At 34.2% G+C, this 19,349-nt stretch overlaps 1 protein-coding gene and 1 long non-coding RNA gene across 3 annotated transcripts in view; both read right to left on the bottom strand.

Annotated features, from left to right (window-relative positions):
- The window catches only part of LOC126818934 (transcription factor AP-2-beta), a 60,597-nt gene extending 58,751 nt beyond the window's left edge, over positions 1–1,846 (bottom strand). The window contains exon 1 of the mRNA XM_050546633.2: positions 1,766–1,846. Coding sequence (XP_050402590.1) covers positions 1,766–1,798 — 33 coding nt within the window. The 5' untranslated portion in view covers positions 1,799–1,846. The remainder of the gene's footprint in view (positions 1–1,765) is intronic.
- Positions 1,847–11,172: 9,326 nt separating this feature from the next.
- On the bottom strand, positions 11,173–18,840 carry LOC126818943 (uncharacterized). Of its 2 annotated transcripts, none has more exons than XR_007679423.1 (3): positions 18,737–18,840; positions 13,274–13,459; positions 11,173–11,658 (listed from the first exon to the last, which is right to left on the bottom strand). It is a non-coding gene; the product is annotated as an uncharacterized LOC126818943 (long non-coding RNA). The 2 variants fall into 2 exon arrangements; XR_007679424.1 differs by having other exon boundaries at positions 18,733–18,782.
- Between the last annotated feature and the right edge of the window lie 509 nt (positions 18,841–19,349).

Raw genomic sequence — 19,349 nt, forward strand, 5'->3', positions numbered from 1 at the left:
TTGATATTCGCGGATAAATCGGAAGTGGTGTATGATGTTCTAGAAAGATCATGTATAACATGCTTCTTGCATGGCTCCGGTCAATACTTATCGGTATGATTTTGTTTTCAAAAAACCTAATATTAAAGGTTTCCTTAGACTGTGAACACTATTCTGCTTCTTCGGATTTCTGAGTCATAATGGCGAAAAGTTATATTCATTTATTGAACGAACTGAACTGCTAGCGACATCAAAATGACCTTAAGATCCAGAATATGATATTGTGTTACGTAGAAAATCGCGCGCTGATAACTAAAATCATAGTATAGAAATATAAAGTAACTGACAGGGCAATAAAAAAGGAACAATTGTATTTTCTGGCAAGTAAATAGCAAGATGAAGCATCATAGGAGTAGTTTGTTTTTAATGGGGATGATTTTAAGTTTTAACTTCAACTTTATAGGACGATATTATGATGATGTTTGGATCGACAGAGGGGATATACATCGGTATATAGATCATAGCCTCTAGATATATGCATTATATCTACTTACTCCTATGTCTACCAAAACATCCTTTATTATATATAATATATGATATCCTGTATTATAGATTTTATATACTCTAACCATATTTTTCACAAACAATAAAGTAATATCAAAGAATGAAAAAAAAAATTAAACGATCAAGTGTTTTATGTAACGAAGCATAATATACAATCATACATACAATATCATGATATTTTAATTTTGTAGCCGATATTACAATAATTATTTATTTATTTTCGGATTCACATCCATGCGTTCAAAATCATTAATATTTTTTCAATGAAGGTTATACAAATTTGTATGATATTCTGTAAATATTTGCTACTTTAAACCGTCATTTTGATATAATTTTCATTCTATACAATTTCAAGAATACGAAAGTGGGGGAAGATAAATGAAATCCTCAGCCGCTTATGGTCGTGTATATGTGCAAGTATTTCGATAAACAGAATTTTTCTATAAAGCAAGACTTTGTGATAAAAATAAAAGCTTTCATTTCGACTGAGAGTATAATTTTCATTAAATCCAATTATACCATTTTCCAAAGCTATCAGCAAATGGGTAGTTACATTTGATATACCCATAGTACTATGTATACGATAATTTCAGACACCTACTAATAGAAGAAAACAACTTTCATGTCCAAGATGAAAGATCACAAATCTTTATTTTTCTGAACAAGAACGGTGATATCCCAAAGCGTATTTCATCACCCGTAAAATAACAAAATCTATAATGCTACACTTTGCACAGAAACAAATTTATCTTAAAATAATGAAAAATATTCACAAAGTAAACTTTAGCTTTATTAATGATAAAAGTATATTAATAAAGCACCTTTATAATTTTTTAAAAGTATATACTCTGAAATTAAGTTAACACTCTTCTTGAAATCAAACAAACAGGGTTATAAAGAAAATGGAGATGATCGGGCTATTAAATGACAGAAAAGTTGCTCCCGGGTGTCAACTAGTATAGTGCTATCCCCTCCAGATATATATTCAATTCTAATCAGACGCCTCCGTTCCATAACCCCAAATCAAACCGGACGGGTTGCGGGGCAATATTTGTAAGTGCCATTTAGCTGCTTGCAGACAACAGCAATTGCACATTTAACGCCGTTTGTCTGAAAGGGTTTTCGTTGCGTGTTTAAAAAAAACTGAGATTAAAGTTGAAATCATTAAGCTCTCGTTGCTAATTGTAACGAATTATTACCAACTAATAAGTAATTAACTGACCTGATACATTGCTGTCTGACATGGTAGATACATGAGGGTATATCTACTAGCTGTTTGATGTATAGTACAGTAAGTAAGTAAGTAAAATATATAACACACTGGTAACGCTGTATACTATACAAGGCTAATGTAAACCTTCTTCTCTGTAAGGCGTCGTGTAAAATACCCGGGGCGGGAATCTCGTCAAATCATATGTTATATGAGCGTCCGACCCCCGACCGCGTGCATGAAACTGACTGCAAATAAAGCCCCAATCATCATATCGCCTCAGACCCGACCGGTTCATTCTCCACCATATAGATTGGTGTTCATTATCAAGTGGAAATCTATAGTCGTATTAACCAATTCTTGTGTGTTCCATCAAAGACTCGCTATTTCTATGCTATATTTATTTTTCATTTCGTTTTTCGTTTCCAAGTGCAATTCAGATTTGGATATTTGTATAAAAGCCAGAGTTGTATTTTGTGTTTGAGCTGAACATATGTCTTTCACGTTTTGTCATAATATTTATCTATGCTACTATTAAACTTTTCAGCTATAACATTTTTCTTTTCGACGCTAAAGCTTTTTGTGAACAGACCCTAATTTTTGTCTCTGAAAAAAGAAAGATTTTTCATTCGTTTCGTTTTATTCCCCTTACTAAACTCAGAAACCATTAGTTTGGGTAAAATTGTATTATTGAAATGAATGTTGGATAAAAAAAAATGAAACGAAGCTTTTGAAAGCCTCCTATATTTGACTGTAGGGCGTTTGTGACAAATATTCTCTCTTATGCTATGTAATTGATTGCATTGTTTTTAACAAATACGTGTAGAAGATGAAATTGAATGAGGACAACATGCGCTATCTAAACATTTGCTTAACCCATTGATGGGCACAAGTGATGGAAAATATGGCGAGGAAATAATACGATTTTTATTCACTTTCAACAAAGTTGGAGCTCACAAAAGGTGCTATTTAATCCAGGCGACATATAACGAGAAATCACTTTTACTATTGTTACTCGGCAACTGTCGTGTTTTAGTAAGCTCATTCTTTTCAATTTTATTTTATTTAATTTGAGGAGTTGCTGTTGGGGGTTAGAAAATAAATTTCCATTTATAGACTGATTACCCTTAGAACAAACATGTCCTATTTCTTTTTTTAAAAGTAATTTTAAAATAGTCATGTTTTAACACACTCATCAATTTACATGCCCCTCCCTTGTTTAGGATTTTGTTTTTATTGGAAATATGATAAAGTACACACCACAATTACATCTTAATTAGTTTCTGGAGTGTGGAATACAAATAGACCAAAGTAGCTCGTTTCTTACTCCCACTTTCAGGAACCTTAATAGAAAAACTCTTGTTACATTAAAATTCTAGAGAGTACAAAATTTCTGTTAAATTCCAAGTGCTCTCTGAATTTTATACGGCAGTGCATGGATGTATTTTCTTTGAGGCGACTGTGGGGTGGTGTCATTTTATTATATTTTGTGACTTTGATATTATTATAAAATGTAAAATGATAGATTATTATTTTTGTTTTGTTATATTGCTATTTATGGTCATTAATATCTTTGTTCAAGCGCAAACTGCCAGGGGGGTTTATGTACGGCCATAATTCCTGCAGAAAATAAATACGGTCACTTAAACTAACCTTGACTTTTGCCGAAACGTCGACCTGTCAACATAGGTACCACCTCATTGTCATTATCAGAATAGTGGTTCGAAATTTATGGATAAATACATAGATTTTGTCAGCTTTTATCCAATACATTGGTACCATCAATACTAAAAGAAAATCCAATTAAAATTTCCGAAATACAAAATGAACTGTTGTAATAGTGTAGGCACGATCCAATAAAGATCGGTGCAGCATATAAAAAATTCACAGATAGCCTATTATTATGGAGAAACCTGAGATGACTATTTCAGAATACCGTTCAATACTTGAGTTACACATTGTGTCATTTAATTTCAAAGGTGCTAGATAGGCCCCAGGTATAGCACGAGTAAAAATTAAATTTAAAAATTCAATTAAATTATGAAATTAATATTTGAAATACAATGTCAAAAAAAAAGACCACTGTGTTATCATTTGGTAAAAATCGCTGTTATCCAATAAATCAAATCTCAACTCCGAAATAGTACTGCCTCGACTTAGTACGTACATTATTTGTTGAAAAATAAGATAAAACACTTGAAACAGAAGTGCAACAGATGTATATTAAAGTACGGTAATAATAAAGTATCTAAATAGTCAAACGTTTAGTAATAATAAAGAACGCAACGTTTGACCAATTGTAATTTATGGAAGTATGCGATTATAAGACCTGAAAGTACAGTAATAATAAGGCATAAGAGTTCTCAAATTACAGTAATAAACAAAGTACCGGTGGTTGAAAGCAGTAAATATGACAGTACATTGATAATAAAATAGGAGAGTACAGCAATAATAAAATAGGAAAGTACAGTACGTCAATGTAGAGTATTAAAGTTAAAAATAAATATATACATAAAGACTGAAATACTTATTTTACATGCAAATCAGTGCTTTTTTGGGTCTGGGTTGGGATGCAAATATTTCTCAGAGACTAGCCAATCAGCAAGGTGTATGTCCTGTTCAGATTGGGTATACATACCTTATAAGGACTGCACTTTTAATGGTCGACACCAGTATAATTCATTTAATTATCAAAAGATGGGAAGTATTATATAAACAAAAATACTCTTTGTGATTAATTCGGGTTTATTCACCAAAGTAATACAGATATGGTGTAGACACTGCATACATTATGAAATTACGGGATAATGGAGTCAAGGTTATCTTTGCTAAACTAAATATGGGGTAATTCATATGAATTCATTTTGTAAACAAAAACATGAAGGGGTGAGGAAATCTCTAAACTAAGAAGAATATATGAAACAAATTATGATATTAGTTGTTAATGAATTATTTGTTTTGTGATACGCAAGATATCTAATTAGGAATCGTGTCTAATTTTATAAATACTTACCTTCGTAATTATATTCTGCTTCCTGGTGAATGATTTTTCTTATTTCTTTAGGGTAAAGGGATGGGGTGATTGTAATTTTTAAATAATTATATATAAATTATATTTTTACTCGGCGTAGATTGATTTTGTATCAAAATAAAGAGTTTTCAAATATAATTAATAATTACAAGCTCAACGTTTTCGATAACCTAAACACAATAAAACATCAAGGTATTATCACCAATAAAAGTCTAGAATGTCACTTCCGATTAAATTGTGATAAAAAAAGACTTTCGAGACACATCCTGTGATGCCGAGAAAATGTATTCCATTAACTGGACGGAGATTACCAATTGCTGAAATTATATCACCTAACTTACTGACTCTTGTTTTGTCGAGGCAGATGACATGGGGTTAAACTCCAATCTTGTGGCCAAGATAGCTGGGAGGAAATGCTAAATTTGATTGAGATTAAATATTCACGAATCAATTTGCTTTTCATGGCGCCAATATTATAGGGATTGGACGCAACTTACTACGACTCGCTCAATTTTCGCGTACACAGTGATGGATCTTGACAAGATAATAAGCACACACGCAGGTGTTAGCTTGAAACTTGTATTCGCGCTGTTTTTACCCCCAAGACAAAGCCAAGACTCTTGAGTGATTCCCAATTGCTAAGCTTTCTTGGACAAAGTGGTCCGTCAAGATTTATTGCCATGTGAAAAGTGAGGAGGTATTTGCCGTGATCTTAAGTGCTAGTTTCTCTGTTTGTTCGAAATCTTTAACTGCTCTAAGTTTTATATTCTATTGTTTTGATTAATAAGTGGCTCATCGCGTTACATCAACATCGTCTGGCTCATCATGCGAAATGATTAATGGTCATTGCTTTGACTAATTTTAACACTGCATCCATGCATGTACGTAAGCATTGTCTGATGTTAATTGCTTTTGAATATCTTCATTTGTCGTAATTAGAAGTATTTATAGCTAAATATTCGTAGGAATTGAAATATAAACGATGTTGAAGTATTGATGAAAATGGGATTGTTTGTCAATTCATCAACTTCTCCATGTATATTAGCTAATATTATAAAAATATAACAGTAAAACTATTAGCAATATGAACTTTCCAAATAGATTAAACCGGTCTCATGGATGATTCTGTACCTTGTTTGACTCGGTTTCTTGTGTACAGGACTTGAGTGCATGCGTTGGCGGAACATTAAATCCAAATTAAAGTTCGAGATTGTAGTTTAGGAGCCAATCAACATCCAATTGAATAACATCCAGTTTGGATTGTCCAATGAGTAATTGCAGTTTGTGTTCTTCATAAGACAACACCTCGCACCATTCCCATTCCCTGTTAAATATTAGATTAACTGGAAGGACATGTAGCATATTGTTGTTTTTACTATTTGCATGAAAGAGGAACGTGTAATGATTATTGAACATGTTGTTGAATACATGTGTTGTTCTTAGTGTTTAACGTCCACTTCCACCGATGGTGATAGCGCAGACAAGTTGTCTTATTTTAATTTTTATTATCTTAGCGCACGCGCAGGGGTCTCTCCTGTGGGAGGAAACCGGGGTACCCGGGGTAAACCCACGAGGTTGAGAAGGCGCCCCTATCTCTAAGCCACATACGCTCACACCAGGGATCGAAACCACAACCGCAAGTCAGAGGTAACCGGCCAGCTAGAGGCCGAAGCGCGACACTCTAGACCACCCCAACCCGCCTTGAATACATGCAAACATGTATCATGTCATGGAGCTATATCGGCCCTAACGGTATGACCGTCGTGAATTCACGTCAACAACTATAGTTATAGGTATTTGGCAGTCGGGATTCCTCGGTAGGCTTCATGACTATATACATCAGACTGTCGAACCACTTGTAAGTCCATATTTGATAATCGGGGCTACAAGATCGCGGAATGAGGGAGTCGCCATTTTGGACACAGCTCACCAAATATTTCTACGCCGTCACCCACGAATGTAGGGCGAAAGTTATTTTTAGTCTTTCTCTCCCTTTCCCTTTTTCCCCCTTTTGCATGGCGATTTTTGTTGACTTTTTGGTGTAGAATCGAAGAAAAGGGTTTGAAAATACATTTTCTACCAGGTTTTGGTGAATATTCATGATTTTGAGGCGGAAGGATACAAGAGTTGAGAGGTTGGTTAGGTTGAAATGTAGGGTCCAAAATTGCATGTTTTCTTGTCTCTACTTCCAGCTTGTTTATCTCAAGTTTTTCATGGTGAACCTCATACGTGCTTTTGGGCAAGAGGTTGCCATGTGTTGCTCCATCTGTGGTAGAAAGCGTTCTACCCAACGAAAATTTGGGGAAAAGTTAGAGCCGGTCTAAGAGACGAGAATTAACATTAAAGTCAATGGGCAAATATTTAGTGATCTGTGGCCTTTTGAGCCATTGCGTGAAAGACTCCAGTTATGTGCGCATGGTCCTACTTATCTATAATTTTGCATAGTTTGAAACCTTTTTTGCGATATCTCTATTGTGAAAGCAGGCGTTAATCGACCAACGGTCAGAGAGAGATATTTGGGACACCACTATAATATCGTTACATACATAAGCATAAGACTCAGTAGAATTATGTCCATTTGGATTTTTGTGGGTTGTGTACCCAGTAAAAAAGTCTCATATATGTTATGGTGATGTACCCGAAATTTTATATAAATAAGCTGTTGTGTTGGAGTGATTTGTTTTCATAAAGTAAAACGCTCGCACAAAATGTCGAATTTGTTCATCAGTATACGAGTAATTAATAACGGCATGTTTCGCAATTAATCCTTCAAAAATACAAGGGAAGAATAATCGCCATCACTGACAAATAAAGTTCAAAGGATTACCATTTTGAATATATCTAGCGTAGCGTAACTAACACTATTCTTATACAATCAGCATTTAAAAAACAAAAAAAACAACGTTGTTTAATCACTCTGAGGGGGACTAATAGAGGGGTGTTGTAACATATTTCGTTACAGATGCATCCAAAGGTTGCTACTTCCTTTTTTCAAATAAAATCAGATAGAAATTAAAAAGTGATTAAAAATATGGAGCCGAATCGTTGCCATATTAACAGAAAATATCATGATCATAGATAGTCAAAATGGTAACAATTACCATTTTCGAAATTTTTCACCTGTAAATATCACATAACACAAAATCACTATATTAGTATCAAACAAAATTAATAATGTAAAAATCTAGTTACGTCGTATGTTTTTTCACTTTCTACTTTTCACCTTTGAAAATTCACTGTAACTTTTTCATCTTTGGATTTTCAACTATCAGAATTTCTCCATTGTATTTCCCAGCACCAAGATTTTCTATTCGAACGGACAGAGGGCGTGGTTCCGGAAACGATTATGTAGTTGCCATCAAACATGAAAGTAAAAACATAAATTATCCGGTAGCCAATATATAGGCCAAATAAGTTTTATGTGGTCTTCAATCAAAATACAGATGTGACGTCATTTTTTTTATGTTTGCGTACTCGCAGGGTCAGATTAAGGCACATGTCAACTAGGCCATGGCCTAGGCTCCCACGTTTGTAGGGGCCCGCGTAATCATTCTCTGTGTTTCCCTAAGCTCTTGCTTGGTTCACTGAAATCCTCTCAATAATCTGCTGGTACAGTAGAGCCCTGATATAAGCAGTGGATCGGGTAACAACTTGAAATTACTTATAACCGATTTTGCTAAATTACATATGTTATGGGTTTTGTTAATAAATAAAGTGAAACTTGTTCGTTCGTTCGTTCATTCCTAGAGTTTTACGTCCACTTTCACCATAGGTGACATCGTAGACAAAGGAAACTTGTATAGTATGGAAGATTAAATAGGCCTGCCTATACTTTTCTGTGTTTCTTTTATCAAGTAGAATTTACAGTACAGTAGGGAGAATAACAATAACAGATAGTTGTACTTACGTAACACTTTTACTTAAAGTAGCTAAGTCTCTAAATCAATATCATCCAAAATCTTCAACATTGAAAACACGATTTATTTGTCAAATTAAATCAACATTCATGTTGTGATCTTACCGGGAAAATATGGCCTTTTGATATCCAATATTTAAGAAAAAATAAACACGACTCGTGTACCATAATGCGCTTCAGCCCCAGATGTATCAAGAGACTCGAGGGACGAGGCTAGACACATTGCACCAAATCAAACGGCATATGTAGACTGGAATAACCAGACGCTAGGAATTTGCACTCCCTTGAAACTGCTGGCTTATTTCGCCGAACATAACTGATTTGAAATTGGCGTAAAAACGGAAACCATTGAATGTAAATCAGTTTATATACATTCATATTACAGTATTATATGCGTTGCGACCCACTTTTGTCAATTTCTAGGTCCCAAAGGTTAGCGATTAAGCTCCTTTAAAATAGCTACACTTCATGTGTTGCTTGCAGCTGTTATGTGCAGGCCTGACAAAAACAATTTGCTTATATAGATGGATGTCGGATCCATTCATTTGATTTGATATATACGTTTGTTGCTTATTGTTTGAAATATGTGTGGCCTATATCGTGTGTCGTGTCCACGGGTTTGTCTTGTGTAATTGTTATATATGATGCGGTCTTCCTGCACTTAACTATTCACTCCGCTAAATGAAGAACTCTGAATGCATTATCCGCTTATATCAACGTAGATTTATGAAGTCGTTTGCCCAATAGTCCCTTTCAGGGAGCAATAATTTTAGTCCAGACGATAGAAACAGATGAGTTATAGCGTCAATTTCGGCTGAACTCGTAAACACGCCCTTTCCTTATATGGTTAGTGAGATTGGAAACTTGTGATAGTCGAAAATGTAATGGAGAAAATCTGATAATTGAAAATGCAAAGATGAAAAATTTACAGTGAATTTGCAGAGGCGAAAAGTAGAGAGGGAAATAACATAACTAGATTTTTACATTATGTTAATTTATGTCGAGCGTTTTTGGTTTTGGTACTAATATAGTGATTTTCATAAAATATCCGTAATATGGGTTATGTGTTGTGTGAGTTTTACAAGTGATATTTTGATTATGATATTTTCTCTTAATATGACAACGGCTCGACTCCATTTCAGAGAACTACTTCCCTGTTAAAGGCGTAAAACGTTTTTCCAAACAACCCAATTAACCATGCTATTTTCTCTTAATATGACAACGGCTCGGCTCCATTTCAAAGAACTACTTCCCTGTTAAAGGTGTAAAACGTTTTTCCAAACGACTCTATTAAATAACAAACTGTTGAACCTTTTTAAATGTTACCTCACCAGTGGTAGCATATTGTTGCTAGTAACAGTAGAATTATTGTCACTTAGTAACAGTTTATTCTCAAATTCTAATATTGCTTAATTAAATAAAATTTTAAAATGTCCTTTATAAAATGCATTTTAATGATGTTAAGATTCAATGACGTATGCACCAAACGATTCCTGTCGCCATAGCGGGTAAAGTAAAATGATATCTTTGTCGACGAAAATGTCATAGAATTTGGTAACATCCTGAATTTAAGGCAACATATTGTAGCCCCCACTAAGTTGAAAATTTAATTCATTCAAAGATGTACGTGTTAAGTTTTCCATATCGTCCGTAGGCTATCACAACATAACACAATTCTAACTATTCTATTTTAAAAAGAACTTCACCATTTTGTGTCTGATTCGCTCCATCTTTGTGCTGGTTTTGAAACAGCTTTGTCATTTCAATTACTTTATGTAAACAGTGCAACAATTTTATGTAAATTAGATCATAAAAAAATTATATTCTCGCATATTTATGTTTATTCTTTTTTAAGTTACTTTGCAATCGGTTAATCAAGGCTGACACAAATTTGTGTCTCTTCTTGAAAGTGTTAGACGGTCTGCCGGTTATTTCATTACTCACCAACTTACGTGTTATTTTAATAAAGGTTTGTGTCGCGCCCAGAACAAAGTAGGCTTACACTTTTTGAAACACCCGATGTCACCTTGAAATGGGAAGCAAATTTACTTTGTCGCGTTTGTCTGGTAAATTCCAATTGCTATTAAACTAGTTTGTCGTTTTGTATTTATGGATCTATGGGATTATAATTTATTGTAATAATTAGGTACATCGAATAATTAAGCATGTTTAATATTACGCAAGCAGTCGACCTTCGCCGTATTGGCATGTGGTGAACAGTCGCTAAAATACTTAGCAAACATATCAATAAAAACTACCAATTTACGATTATGAATCCTGTGATTCGCAATTTTAAAACTGGACCTTCTAATTCTCACCATCATTGGTCACATACAGCTGAAAAAATCAAAAAGGTTTGCTATGGCATAATACATCGAAGATCACACGACTTTTTATCGTGTAAAATTGTAAATGTATTAGGCGCAATTTCGACTACATACAGTGTGGAAACTGAAGTGCGTAGGTATATCCCATAGGTCTTTAATGATGATAAGCAATTTTACAGATAATTTGTGTGGTTAAAGTCTTGCAAATATATTCTTAGTTAATCTTAAAATAAAAGAGAAAACTGTTATTTCGGGTAAGATTGTTGCTGCAAATGCTACCAAGGCAGACTTGATTCTTAAACCATGAAGAAAATCAATACATTCCAATACTCAACTATGTTCTTACAGAAAGGTTTCTTTTTCAGGGAATTGGTTCCAAATTGTATAATTCTGTCGTGTTTCAAACATTTAATTCTTGTTGTAAGCTTCATATCTTTTATATATTTCATTTATTTAACTTATTTTCAGTTATCTTCGAGGGTATGTACTACGTTTTCGAGCAATCCCTAGTTCTTCGTTTGATGTTTTTCGTCGAATAACAACTCTCTGAAGTTCGACTTTTACCAAAGTTTCAGGATGCTGGCACCACCGGTGTTCTTTTGAGATGCTGCTAAATGCATTTATTGATTTCCTAAACAAAAGACATTGAATTTAATGACAGAAACTGAAATGACAATATTAAATAACCTGCAAATTTTATTTAACTCATGTGCCTACCCTTTGTTGTACCCCGATCGTTCCCAAATTTTGTAATAATTTTGGTGTGAATATATTGGACAGACACACGTGGTTCTATGTACATTTCACCAAGAAAAATTTGAAAACAATTGCTTAATGAATTGCCTGTATTTTCAGAATGTTTCTACGATTTCAATAATCGTTTGGCCATCATGTTTATGGAATAATTTCAATTTTCTGACATTGGTGAACCCTCTAAAACCTTTGTTAAAAACTCAAATTTCCTTGGAGCAAATTAGTAGAAGACAAAGAACCTTTTTGAACAAGCATTTATAGAAATACAAAATGATAAAAGATATATTCGATTGTCTAGAACATATACCCCTGAGATATTACATGTCATGGCGTAAACACAAACGCAAAAATCCAAAGTATCAATTTGTATAGAAACTTTACTAACATTTCGATCTGTTTTCTTCCCATAACTTCGCTTTTCGCATCTTAAATAGTGATTTTTTTCTCTCCATTCTTGGTGATCTTTTGAATTTTGTTGAAAAGAAACATTGACTAATCGTTTTGACCTAAGTATTAGTTCACGACAAAACACATGTAATTATTTGATGAGGAACCTATTCACATTCTCAGACGATGATCTTTTAAAATACAAAACCTTCTAATTATATCAAAATAATATACATTGATGCTTGTTTTATCAATATACATCGTTCTATTATATTTATGAACGCAAATAGCCCTTAATAAAGATCAATCCGTTTATGTACATACGCTTTTCTGAGATACATTTAATGACCTTTTCCGCTCTGAATTAGTTAAAACCATCTAACATGATACCAGTTAGGCAGGCGTTTTTTTTTAAATACCAACATAAGTTGTCTACACATAAGACAATATTAGTCTCCAGACCACTTTAAAATTCTTTCATGCGAGATCGATGTCATTTGAAATTAAAACAAATGTTTATAGATATTTACAAACAATAAGCTAGACTGGAAATGGACAATAGACCAGACTATTACTTGGCGAAGAACATGTAAGAGGAATTTATCAATTTAATCAAACAATTTCAGAAATTATCTCCAATTTAGAACGGTGAATTAACACAATCCTATTATTGATATGTGTATGAAAGCTTGTTTCCAAAATGAGATAAGCTTCCGAGTTACTAAATATATGTTCTATATTTCCACAAAGGTTAATACACTGGTTTGCTGTGACATTCTCTATACAAAAATAGAACTATATTGCAACTTTTAGGACATACATCCACAAGGCCTAAACAGTGTTCCGGTTTGCACGAAAAGAGCAAAGTTTCCGTTATATGTATCGTAAAGGACGAACAACTCGGAGTGTTACCAAAGGCTTACTGGGCGTTGCAGAGTTCTGATCAAGTTTACGCCTGATATTACTTTTCAAATGCGAGTTGATTTTTCATTAGGAAGGTCCGCATATTATGTCTAACTCGTCCACATACATGTAATTATGTTTCTTAACTACCACTTAGAACCAATTGTACTTCATATTGTGAGACAAAATATATGTAAACTTACCAGAGAAGAGATATCAGGTGTTCTATAAAGTATATGAATGACGTCATCGTAACATGTTCGGTCGCTAGCATATTCAGATCTATTACCGCATTATTCAGTTGTTTCAAATTAGATTATTAAAGATACCAGCACCGCTTATTAATAAATACCAGTTGTGCCATACCTCGCCATGTGGTGGTACCAGTCCTACCAGATATAGAAACAGAATAAACTATAAACCTCTGACAACCCTACAGTGTTTTAGACTACGTATTTCATCTGCACCAGACAACCAGTCCTTAAATCGCTATAATTTAATAAATACTTATACTATTGTTTTATAATATTTTATTATTAATATAACAAAGGCAGAGAAGGTGTGTACGCGGTGGCTCGTTACCTTGTCCATGAGACTCCAGTAAAACTCCATCAGCTTCGTACGAATCTATCTGTTTTGTCGGGGTTTTTTTTTTTGGTTTTGTTCGTATTGATGTTCCTTCGTTTTTATTTTTTCCATAGTCTTCTAGACAGCTTTTCAACAGTCCAGCTGTTTTTCTGATATTTGTGCTGTATTTTTTGTATTTTCATATATTCTTTTTCATATAGTATTTGGTCAATTATATTTTTAGCGCTTTATTTTATATTATGTATGTCTACCATTTTACTTACAAAATTAACTAATCACTCCGCGAAACCGGAAGGACTTGCGGGGTGCATTAGAATTAAACATGTATGGCAAATGGGTGATTTCAACAAGTATTTTAACTCCTGTTTCCTGAATTAATTAACCCGCGCCTTGATGACTGATTTGCACGTATTATAAAAAAAACCCCATTAAAACCCACACATAGACAACACCAGTGCCTAACATCAAGAATTTGAGAGAAAAAAGTAAGAGCAGTATTAGAACTTCAAGACATGGCCATGATTTAGAGTTGAAAAATATTGTTTATGGAGATTTGTTGTAAGCAAGCACTACCAGATAACATTATTTACATTTTCTAACAGGTTTCCATTTACATCCAGATATACCACACCGTATTACCAGATCGCCTTAAATATAACACGATTCCATATTAGACAACACATCATCTTAGGTGGGCTTCATTTCCCAGGTTTCAACACCCACTTCCGCTTTAATTAACGTCTCGCTACCACGTGATGTTATTTGACATTCGACTTCCTAGAAGGATGGTAATATCATATGAAAATGTCGTCTGTATGCCTGAAAATAAATCGAACTTAAAAACGCTGTTTGGCTTTAGATCGTTGCTAACTGTCAAATGAACCAGGCAAAGTATAAAATCGTTCCTCTTGCATGACACCTGACACTAACGGTAGCATTGAAATGAAATGAAATGGGGTTTAACGTCCTACTGTTATGCTCCTACTGGGCTAATGAAGACGGGCATACGCCATACAGTGTGCGATGAGGAAAATTGTGATCGAAAGCGGCACTATGGCCTACTGGTAAGGGATCTTTTTCGTTCACACCAATGTATACACAGGACCTCGGTTTTTTGTCCAATCCGAACGAATAAACAGCTGTCCTTGTCAAGCCTTCAATCCTGCACCACTGACAAGGGGAAACCACGTCGGAAAATTCCAATGAACTTTCTCGGCCAATGCAATGTCGAACACGCGACCGCCAGGCTAGGGATCCCGCGTCTTACCCACTTAGCCACCGTGGCTCCCAACGGTAGCAGTAGCTAAATATATAACAAATTTAAAATGTGTATATCTCCCTTTAAATTTGAATTAAAACAACAAGCCCTTTTAAAGGTTATGGGACAAAGCATGAATTAACGCAAACTTTACGCTTATTACATCTGTCAGATTATTACCTGGATAACCGGAGCTGTATTTTCACGCCTCCTAGAGTTAGAAAAGTTACCTTTGGGCAATGACAGCTTTTGTCAACCTGGCAAATTACATCGCTAAATACACCTGTAATGTCCCTTTACAGAACAATCAGCATCCAAACTTTATCATTTTCAAAATAATGTTTCCAGAAGGCCTTAACATTTAATTGTTATTTTATGACAGTTATCGACCTTAACTGGCATTGGTCATGGTATAATAATTCTCCAGTTGAAAGTCAACCAGCTATGTGACAAATACGAAAATCCAACAGCATTTGTAAGCTGTTTAACATCCTCAAATAGGAAGTGGTTTGGGGTTCTCTAGAAACAATAAGCATACCCCGTCCACTGTACAACACACGTTACTGTCTGAAAATACTTTCATGCAGTACCTTTTTTTTTTTAAATCTAAGATGGTTTTGTATAGATAACTATTATATATAATTTCTAATTTGTTGCATTCATCACGACTCAACGAAATAGAAATTAAAAACTATTTATGTGAAGTCTAGGTCACTCCTCATTCATCTAATTAATTTCATAATTGACCCAATCTTAGTTGACAGTTATTGGTGTTATAAACTAAAAGTCGTGTATTTATAATGTTTAAAGTATGTACCAAAGTCGTATTTTATAAATTATGTATTATATGTGTGTATTTTAATGTTGATAAATTGTGTTTTATTAATTGTGTATTTTATGTATGCATTTTAAAGTTAATAAATCGATTTAATTTTTGTCCACAAGATTGATATGACCATGCAGGATTTATCATACAAACAAGATTTGTAAGTATGTATTATTAGATTTCGAATAAAAGGTACCAAGAAATATTAGTTCTACTACACGAAAATAGGGGAAAATCTATTTTAATAATTAAGTAATAATTTATTTTTGTCTTAAATTACATCTGATATTCTTTGCACTCTGTGCATCACTCTAATTACAGTCCAGTAATGTAATAATTTAGAGACCGACATTGAATCCTCAAGCTGTAGGTCAGATAAACGGGGGTACCTGAGGCAGGGTTTATCCACAATATAGCTTTGTGTGGTCGGTTCAGACCAAAATATCATACATTTAATTATACTTAATGTTCGGGTCAATTACTCTTATAGAGGATACTGGGTGCATGTTTGCGAGGACATATACATGCACATAGTGGTGTGGTGAATTGTCGGAACAAAATTTCAAGAAAATGCTAACTTTTTCCCAGCACTACACCACTGCACACACACACACCGCTTCTGATCAAATTTTATTCTTTTCTGGATAATTGAAAGCTATCGGTATATCATTTGCTGTATTCGTTGATGTTAATGGGTTTTCTTCCCTTTTCTCTTGGATATACGTAGCGCGGGTATATAGGTTATAGAAAAAAATAAATTTCTGTCGTAGCATGTGTTGCACGGTCAATACATTTATTCAATTAGAAATTACAATTTGATAACTATTCTGTAAATTTCATATTTTTATGTTAACCTCCAACTTACATGCTCGTGTTTCTTCTCTGAATTTGTCATCACCAACTTTAATTGTGGTAACAGCTAAAATAAGTTGTGGGAGACGTAATATACGGTTACACCGATATAATAATTAGTTCCACCTTGATTTTTCTATATTTCTTATATACTGAATGGGGACCATTAATCAGAAGATCCCGGGTTCAGACCGAGAGAGTTCCTCGGGATTTTCTAGTCTGGTTTCCCTCTTGTCGGTGGTGCAGGGTGGATGATCTGATAAAGGAAAAACTAGTCGATCAGGTCGGAAGAAACAACGATGAACACGCAGGTACTCTTTGTATGAATAGTACGCGAAAACGCCGCTTTCGGGGCAACATTGTCCGGTTGGTACACGAAAATATGACGGTAAGCCCCATTCCAGAGATTTATACTTAAATACTGAACGACCCCAATTTTCAATCATATATTCAATTTTAATTAATCTAGTTAGATCGAACCAGTTGTCCCCACCCTCACTCATTGTCGTCATCTTTTGATTTGTGTTCGTGACGTCCACGTAAAGAAGATCTGAGCAAATTTAAGAAGGTTGTTTTTATTTCCTGTTAATTAAGGATGATTAATGGACATAATTAATCAGCGGACCACCTTTACGTCATGTTTAATTATGTATAAAATACATTTAATCCGTTAACTTTTGATTAATCGTGATGTTAATAGTCAGTATATCTGTCAATTCAGTACGTTCGATTTTCAAACTTCGACCTATACTCTGGTTAGGGCAATGATTTCATTAATTAAAGATAAATCTTAATAAATAATTTTCTTTTGAGGATTCTGATATTGTGTGAATTTTGTCGTAACATTTGGAGGAATGGGCGAGACGCGAAAAATTAGGTTGACTCTATGCAAAAGTTCACAAGGATGCATTAATTACCAGAAATGAACTCCTCAAAATGAGAACACGTTTCATATTTTCCAGAAAGGTAAGTTTTACAAAATAAGATGAGGTATGCGCGCGAGCGGAAGTACGGGAGGGGAGGGGTGTTCTTACACATCCTTGATTTCTTAAACCCTTCTTGTAGAACACCTGTCCTTATACTTCTAGGGTTCCCAAAACAGTTGCTTTCAGTTGTTACACCTATAACAGAGATATAAACGTGTAGCCTCTACTTTGATTACCTTTTCGGATAAAAAAAGATCCCCGGCAAAAGTTCTTTTGGTTTGCTTTTTGTCAATGGTTAGAAGTCTGTACAACATATTTTTTATAATATTTCATATGGTCGCCGCGTTTAAGCATTAGACAACGATACAATTGTGCAAATAAAAGACGTGGTTATGGGTGACCGTCTTCATTAGCCCAGTATAGGAGCAGAACAGTAGGACGTTAGACCCCATTTCATTTCATTTCATTTCGGTTATGGGTGCATTATTCGCGCCAGGTGTAACGAATATTTCACTATATTACACCCCTTTCATTTAATAGAGATTGGGGGTAGGGGCATTAAAGATCGCATGTACCTTCTTTTATATAATTAACATCTGAACATTTGATTGATTGGTGGAATGGAAATCGGAAAAGTTTATTTTTCTCTGTAGTAAAATGACTAAAGATATGCTGCAATGTTGCAACCATAAGTTGGCATTGATGACTTGAATGTTTTGCTAATGACCATTTGTTTGAACTTACACAACACTCCACTACACTTACAGGGCATTTTCCCTCTAAAATATAATTTCTAATCAAACGATTATAATTTCGAACAACTTAAAAAATAACTGGTGCGTTATGTTTTATATATTCTTGATATCTGTTCTTCTTTTATTTGCCATTTTACACGTGCATATTACACTTTCTCTGTTTCGGTTTATTTCTGTTTATGAAGAGTTCTGTTAATACCAAGAAATTTATTGGCACCGCCCACTGAATAGGGGAATAACATTGTTGAATGGTTAATCGGGTGTAGTTTGTAGGTCATCAAAGACACCAACAAATATCTGCTACTGTATCGAAACGGAAACACATTGGTAGAATTCCCGTACAATATTTGATTCGTTCTCTAATGACTTATAATTCACATATTTTATACGATAAACTAGTAATATGCCAACATGTTACTTGAACCGTGGTATAGACAAGCATAGATCAGATACTCACGTACATCGGGTTCCACCATGGGTACAGATACACAATATGTACATCGGATACCACCATGGATAGTGTGTATGGCGTGCGACACATATAGCTGATAATTCAACCATATTGGTTGATCAATAGTGCCTATAATAAATCTGACTTATACGTGTTCGTTGTATGTGCTCTTTAACATTACTGAAGTATGTTGATAGCAAACATGACTGAATTCGTTTCTAGTCATCATTAATGCTGATCTATATATTTCAAAAATACATTTCTTCGTGACGTCTAATTGGGCATGCACTGACGTTTGGACAGAAACAATTTAAATACAAATATAATTAATGCAAGATATAATTAAATAAAAATTATGTTTACAAAAGTCATTATTAGGAATTTTGAACGAACAAAATATCATTATAACATCAAATAAATCATTCGCAATAGAAACATCATTAACCGTATCAAAATCCGTCAAACGCGTGTTTGGTGTTGATTATCAAGGTGTTGCTAACTACAGAAAACCTTCTGCCATACATTAAAAATCTCCAATGACCATCATCCCTTTTATAACGAGCTCAAGGAAACCTAGAATAGAAACTTGCCTCGTTAGCTCTTTACATACTAATGGGACTACA

The sequence above is a fragment of the Patella vulgata genome, chromosome 4 (genome assembly GCF_932274485.2).
Source record: "Patella vulgata chromosome 4, xgPatVulg1.2, whole genome shotgun sequence".
In the NCBI taxonomy this organism is placed as follows: Eukaryota; Metazoa; Mollusca; class Gastropoda; family Patellidae; genus Patella; species Patella vulgata.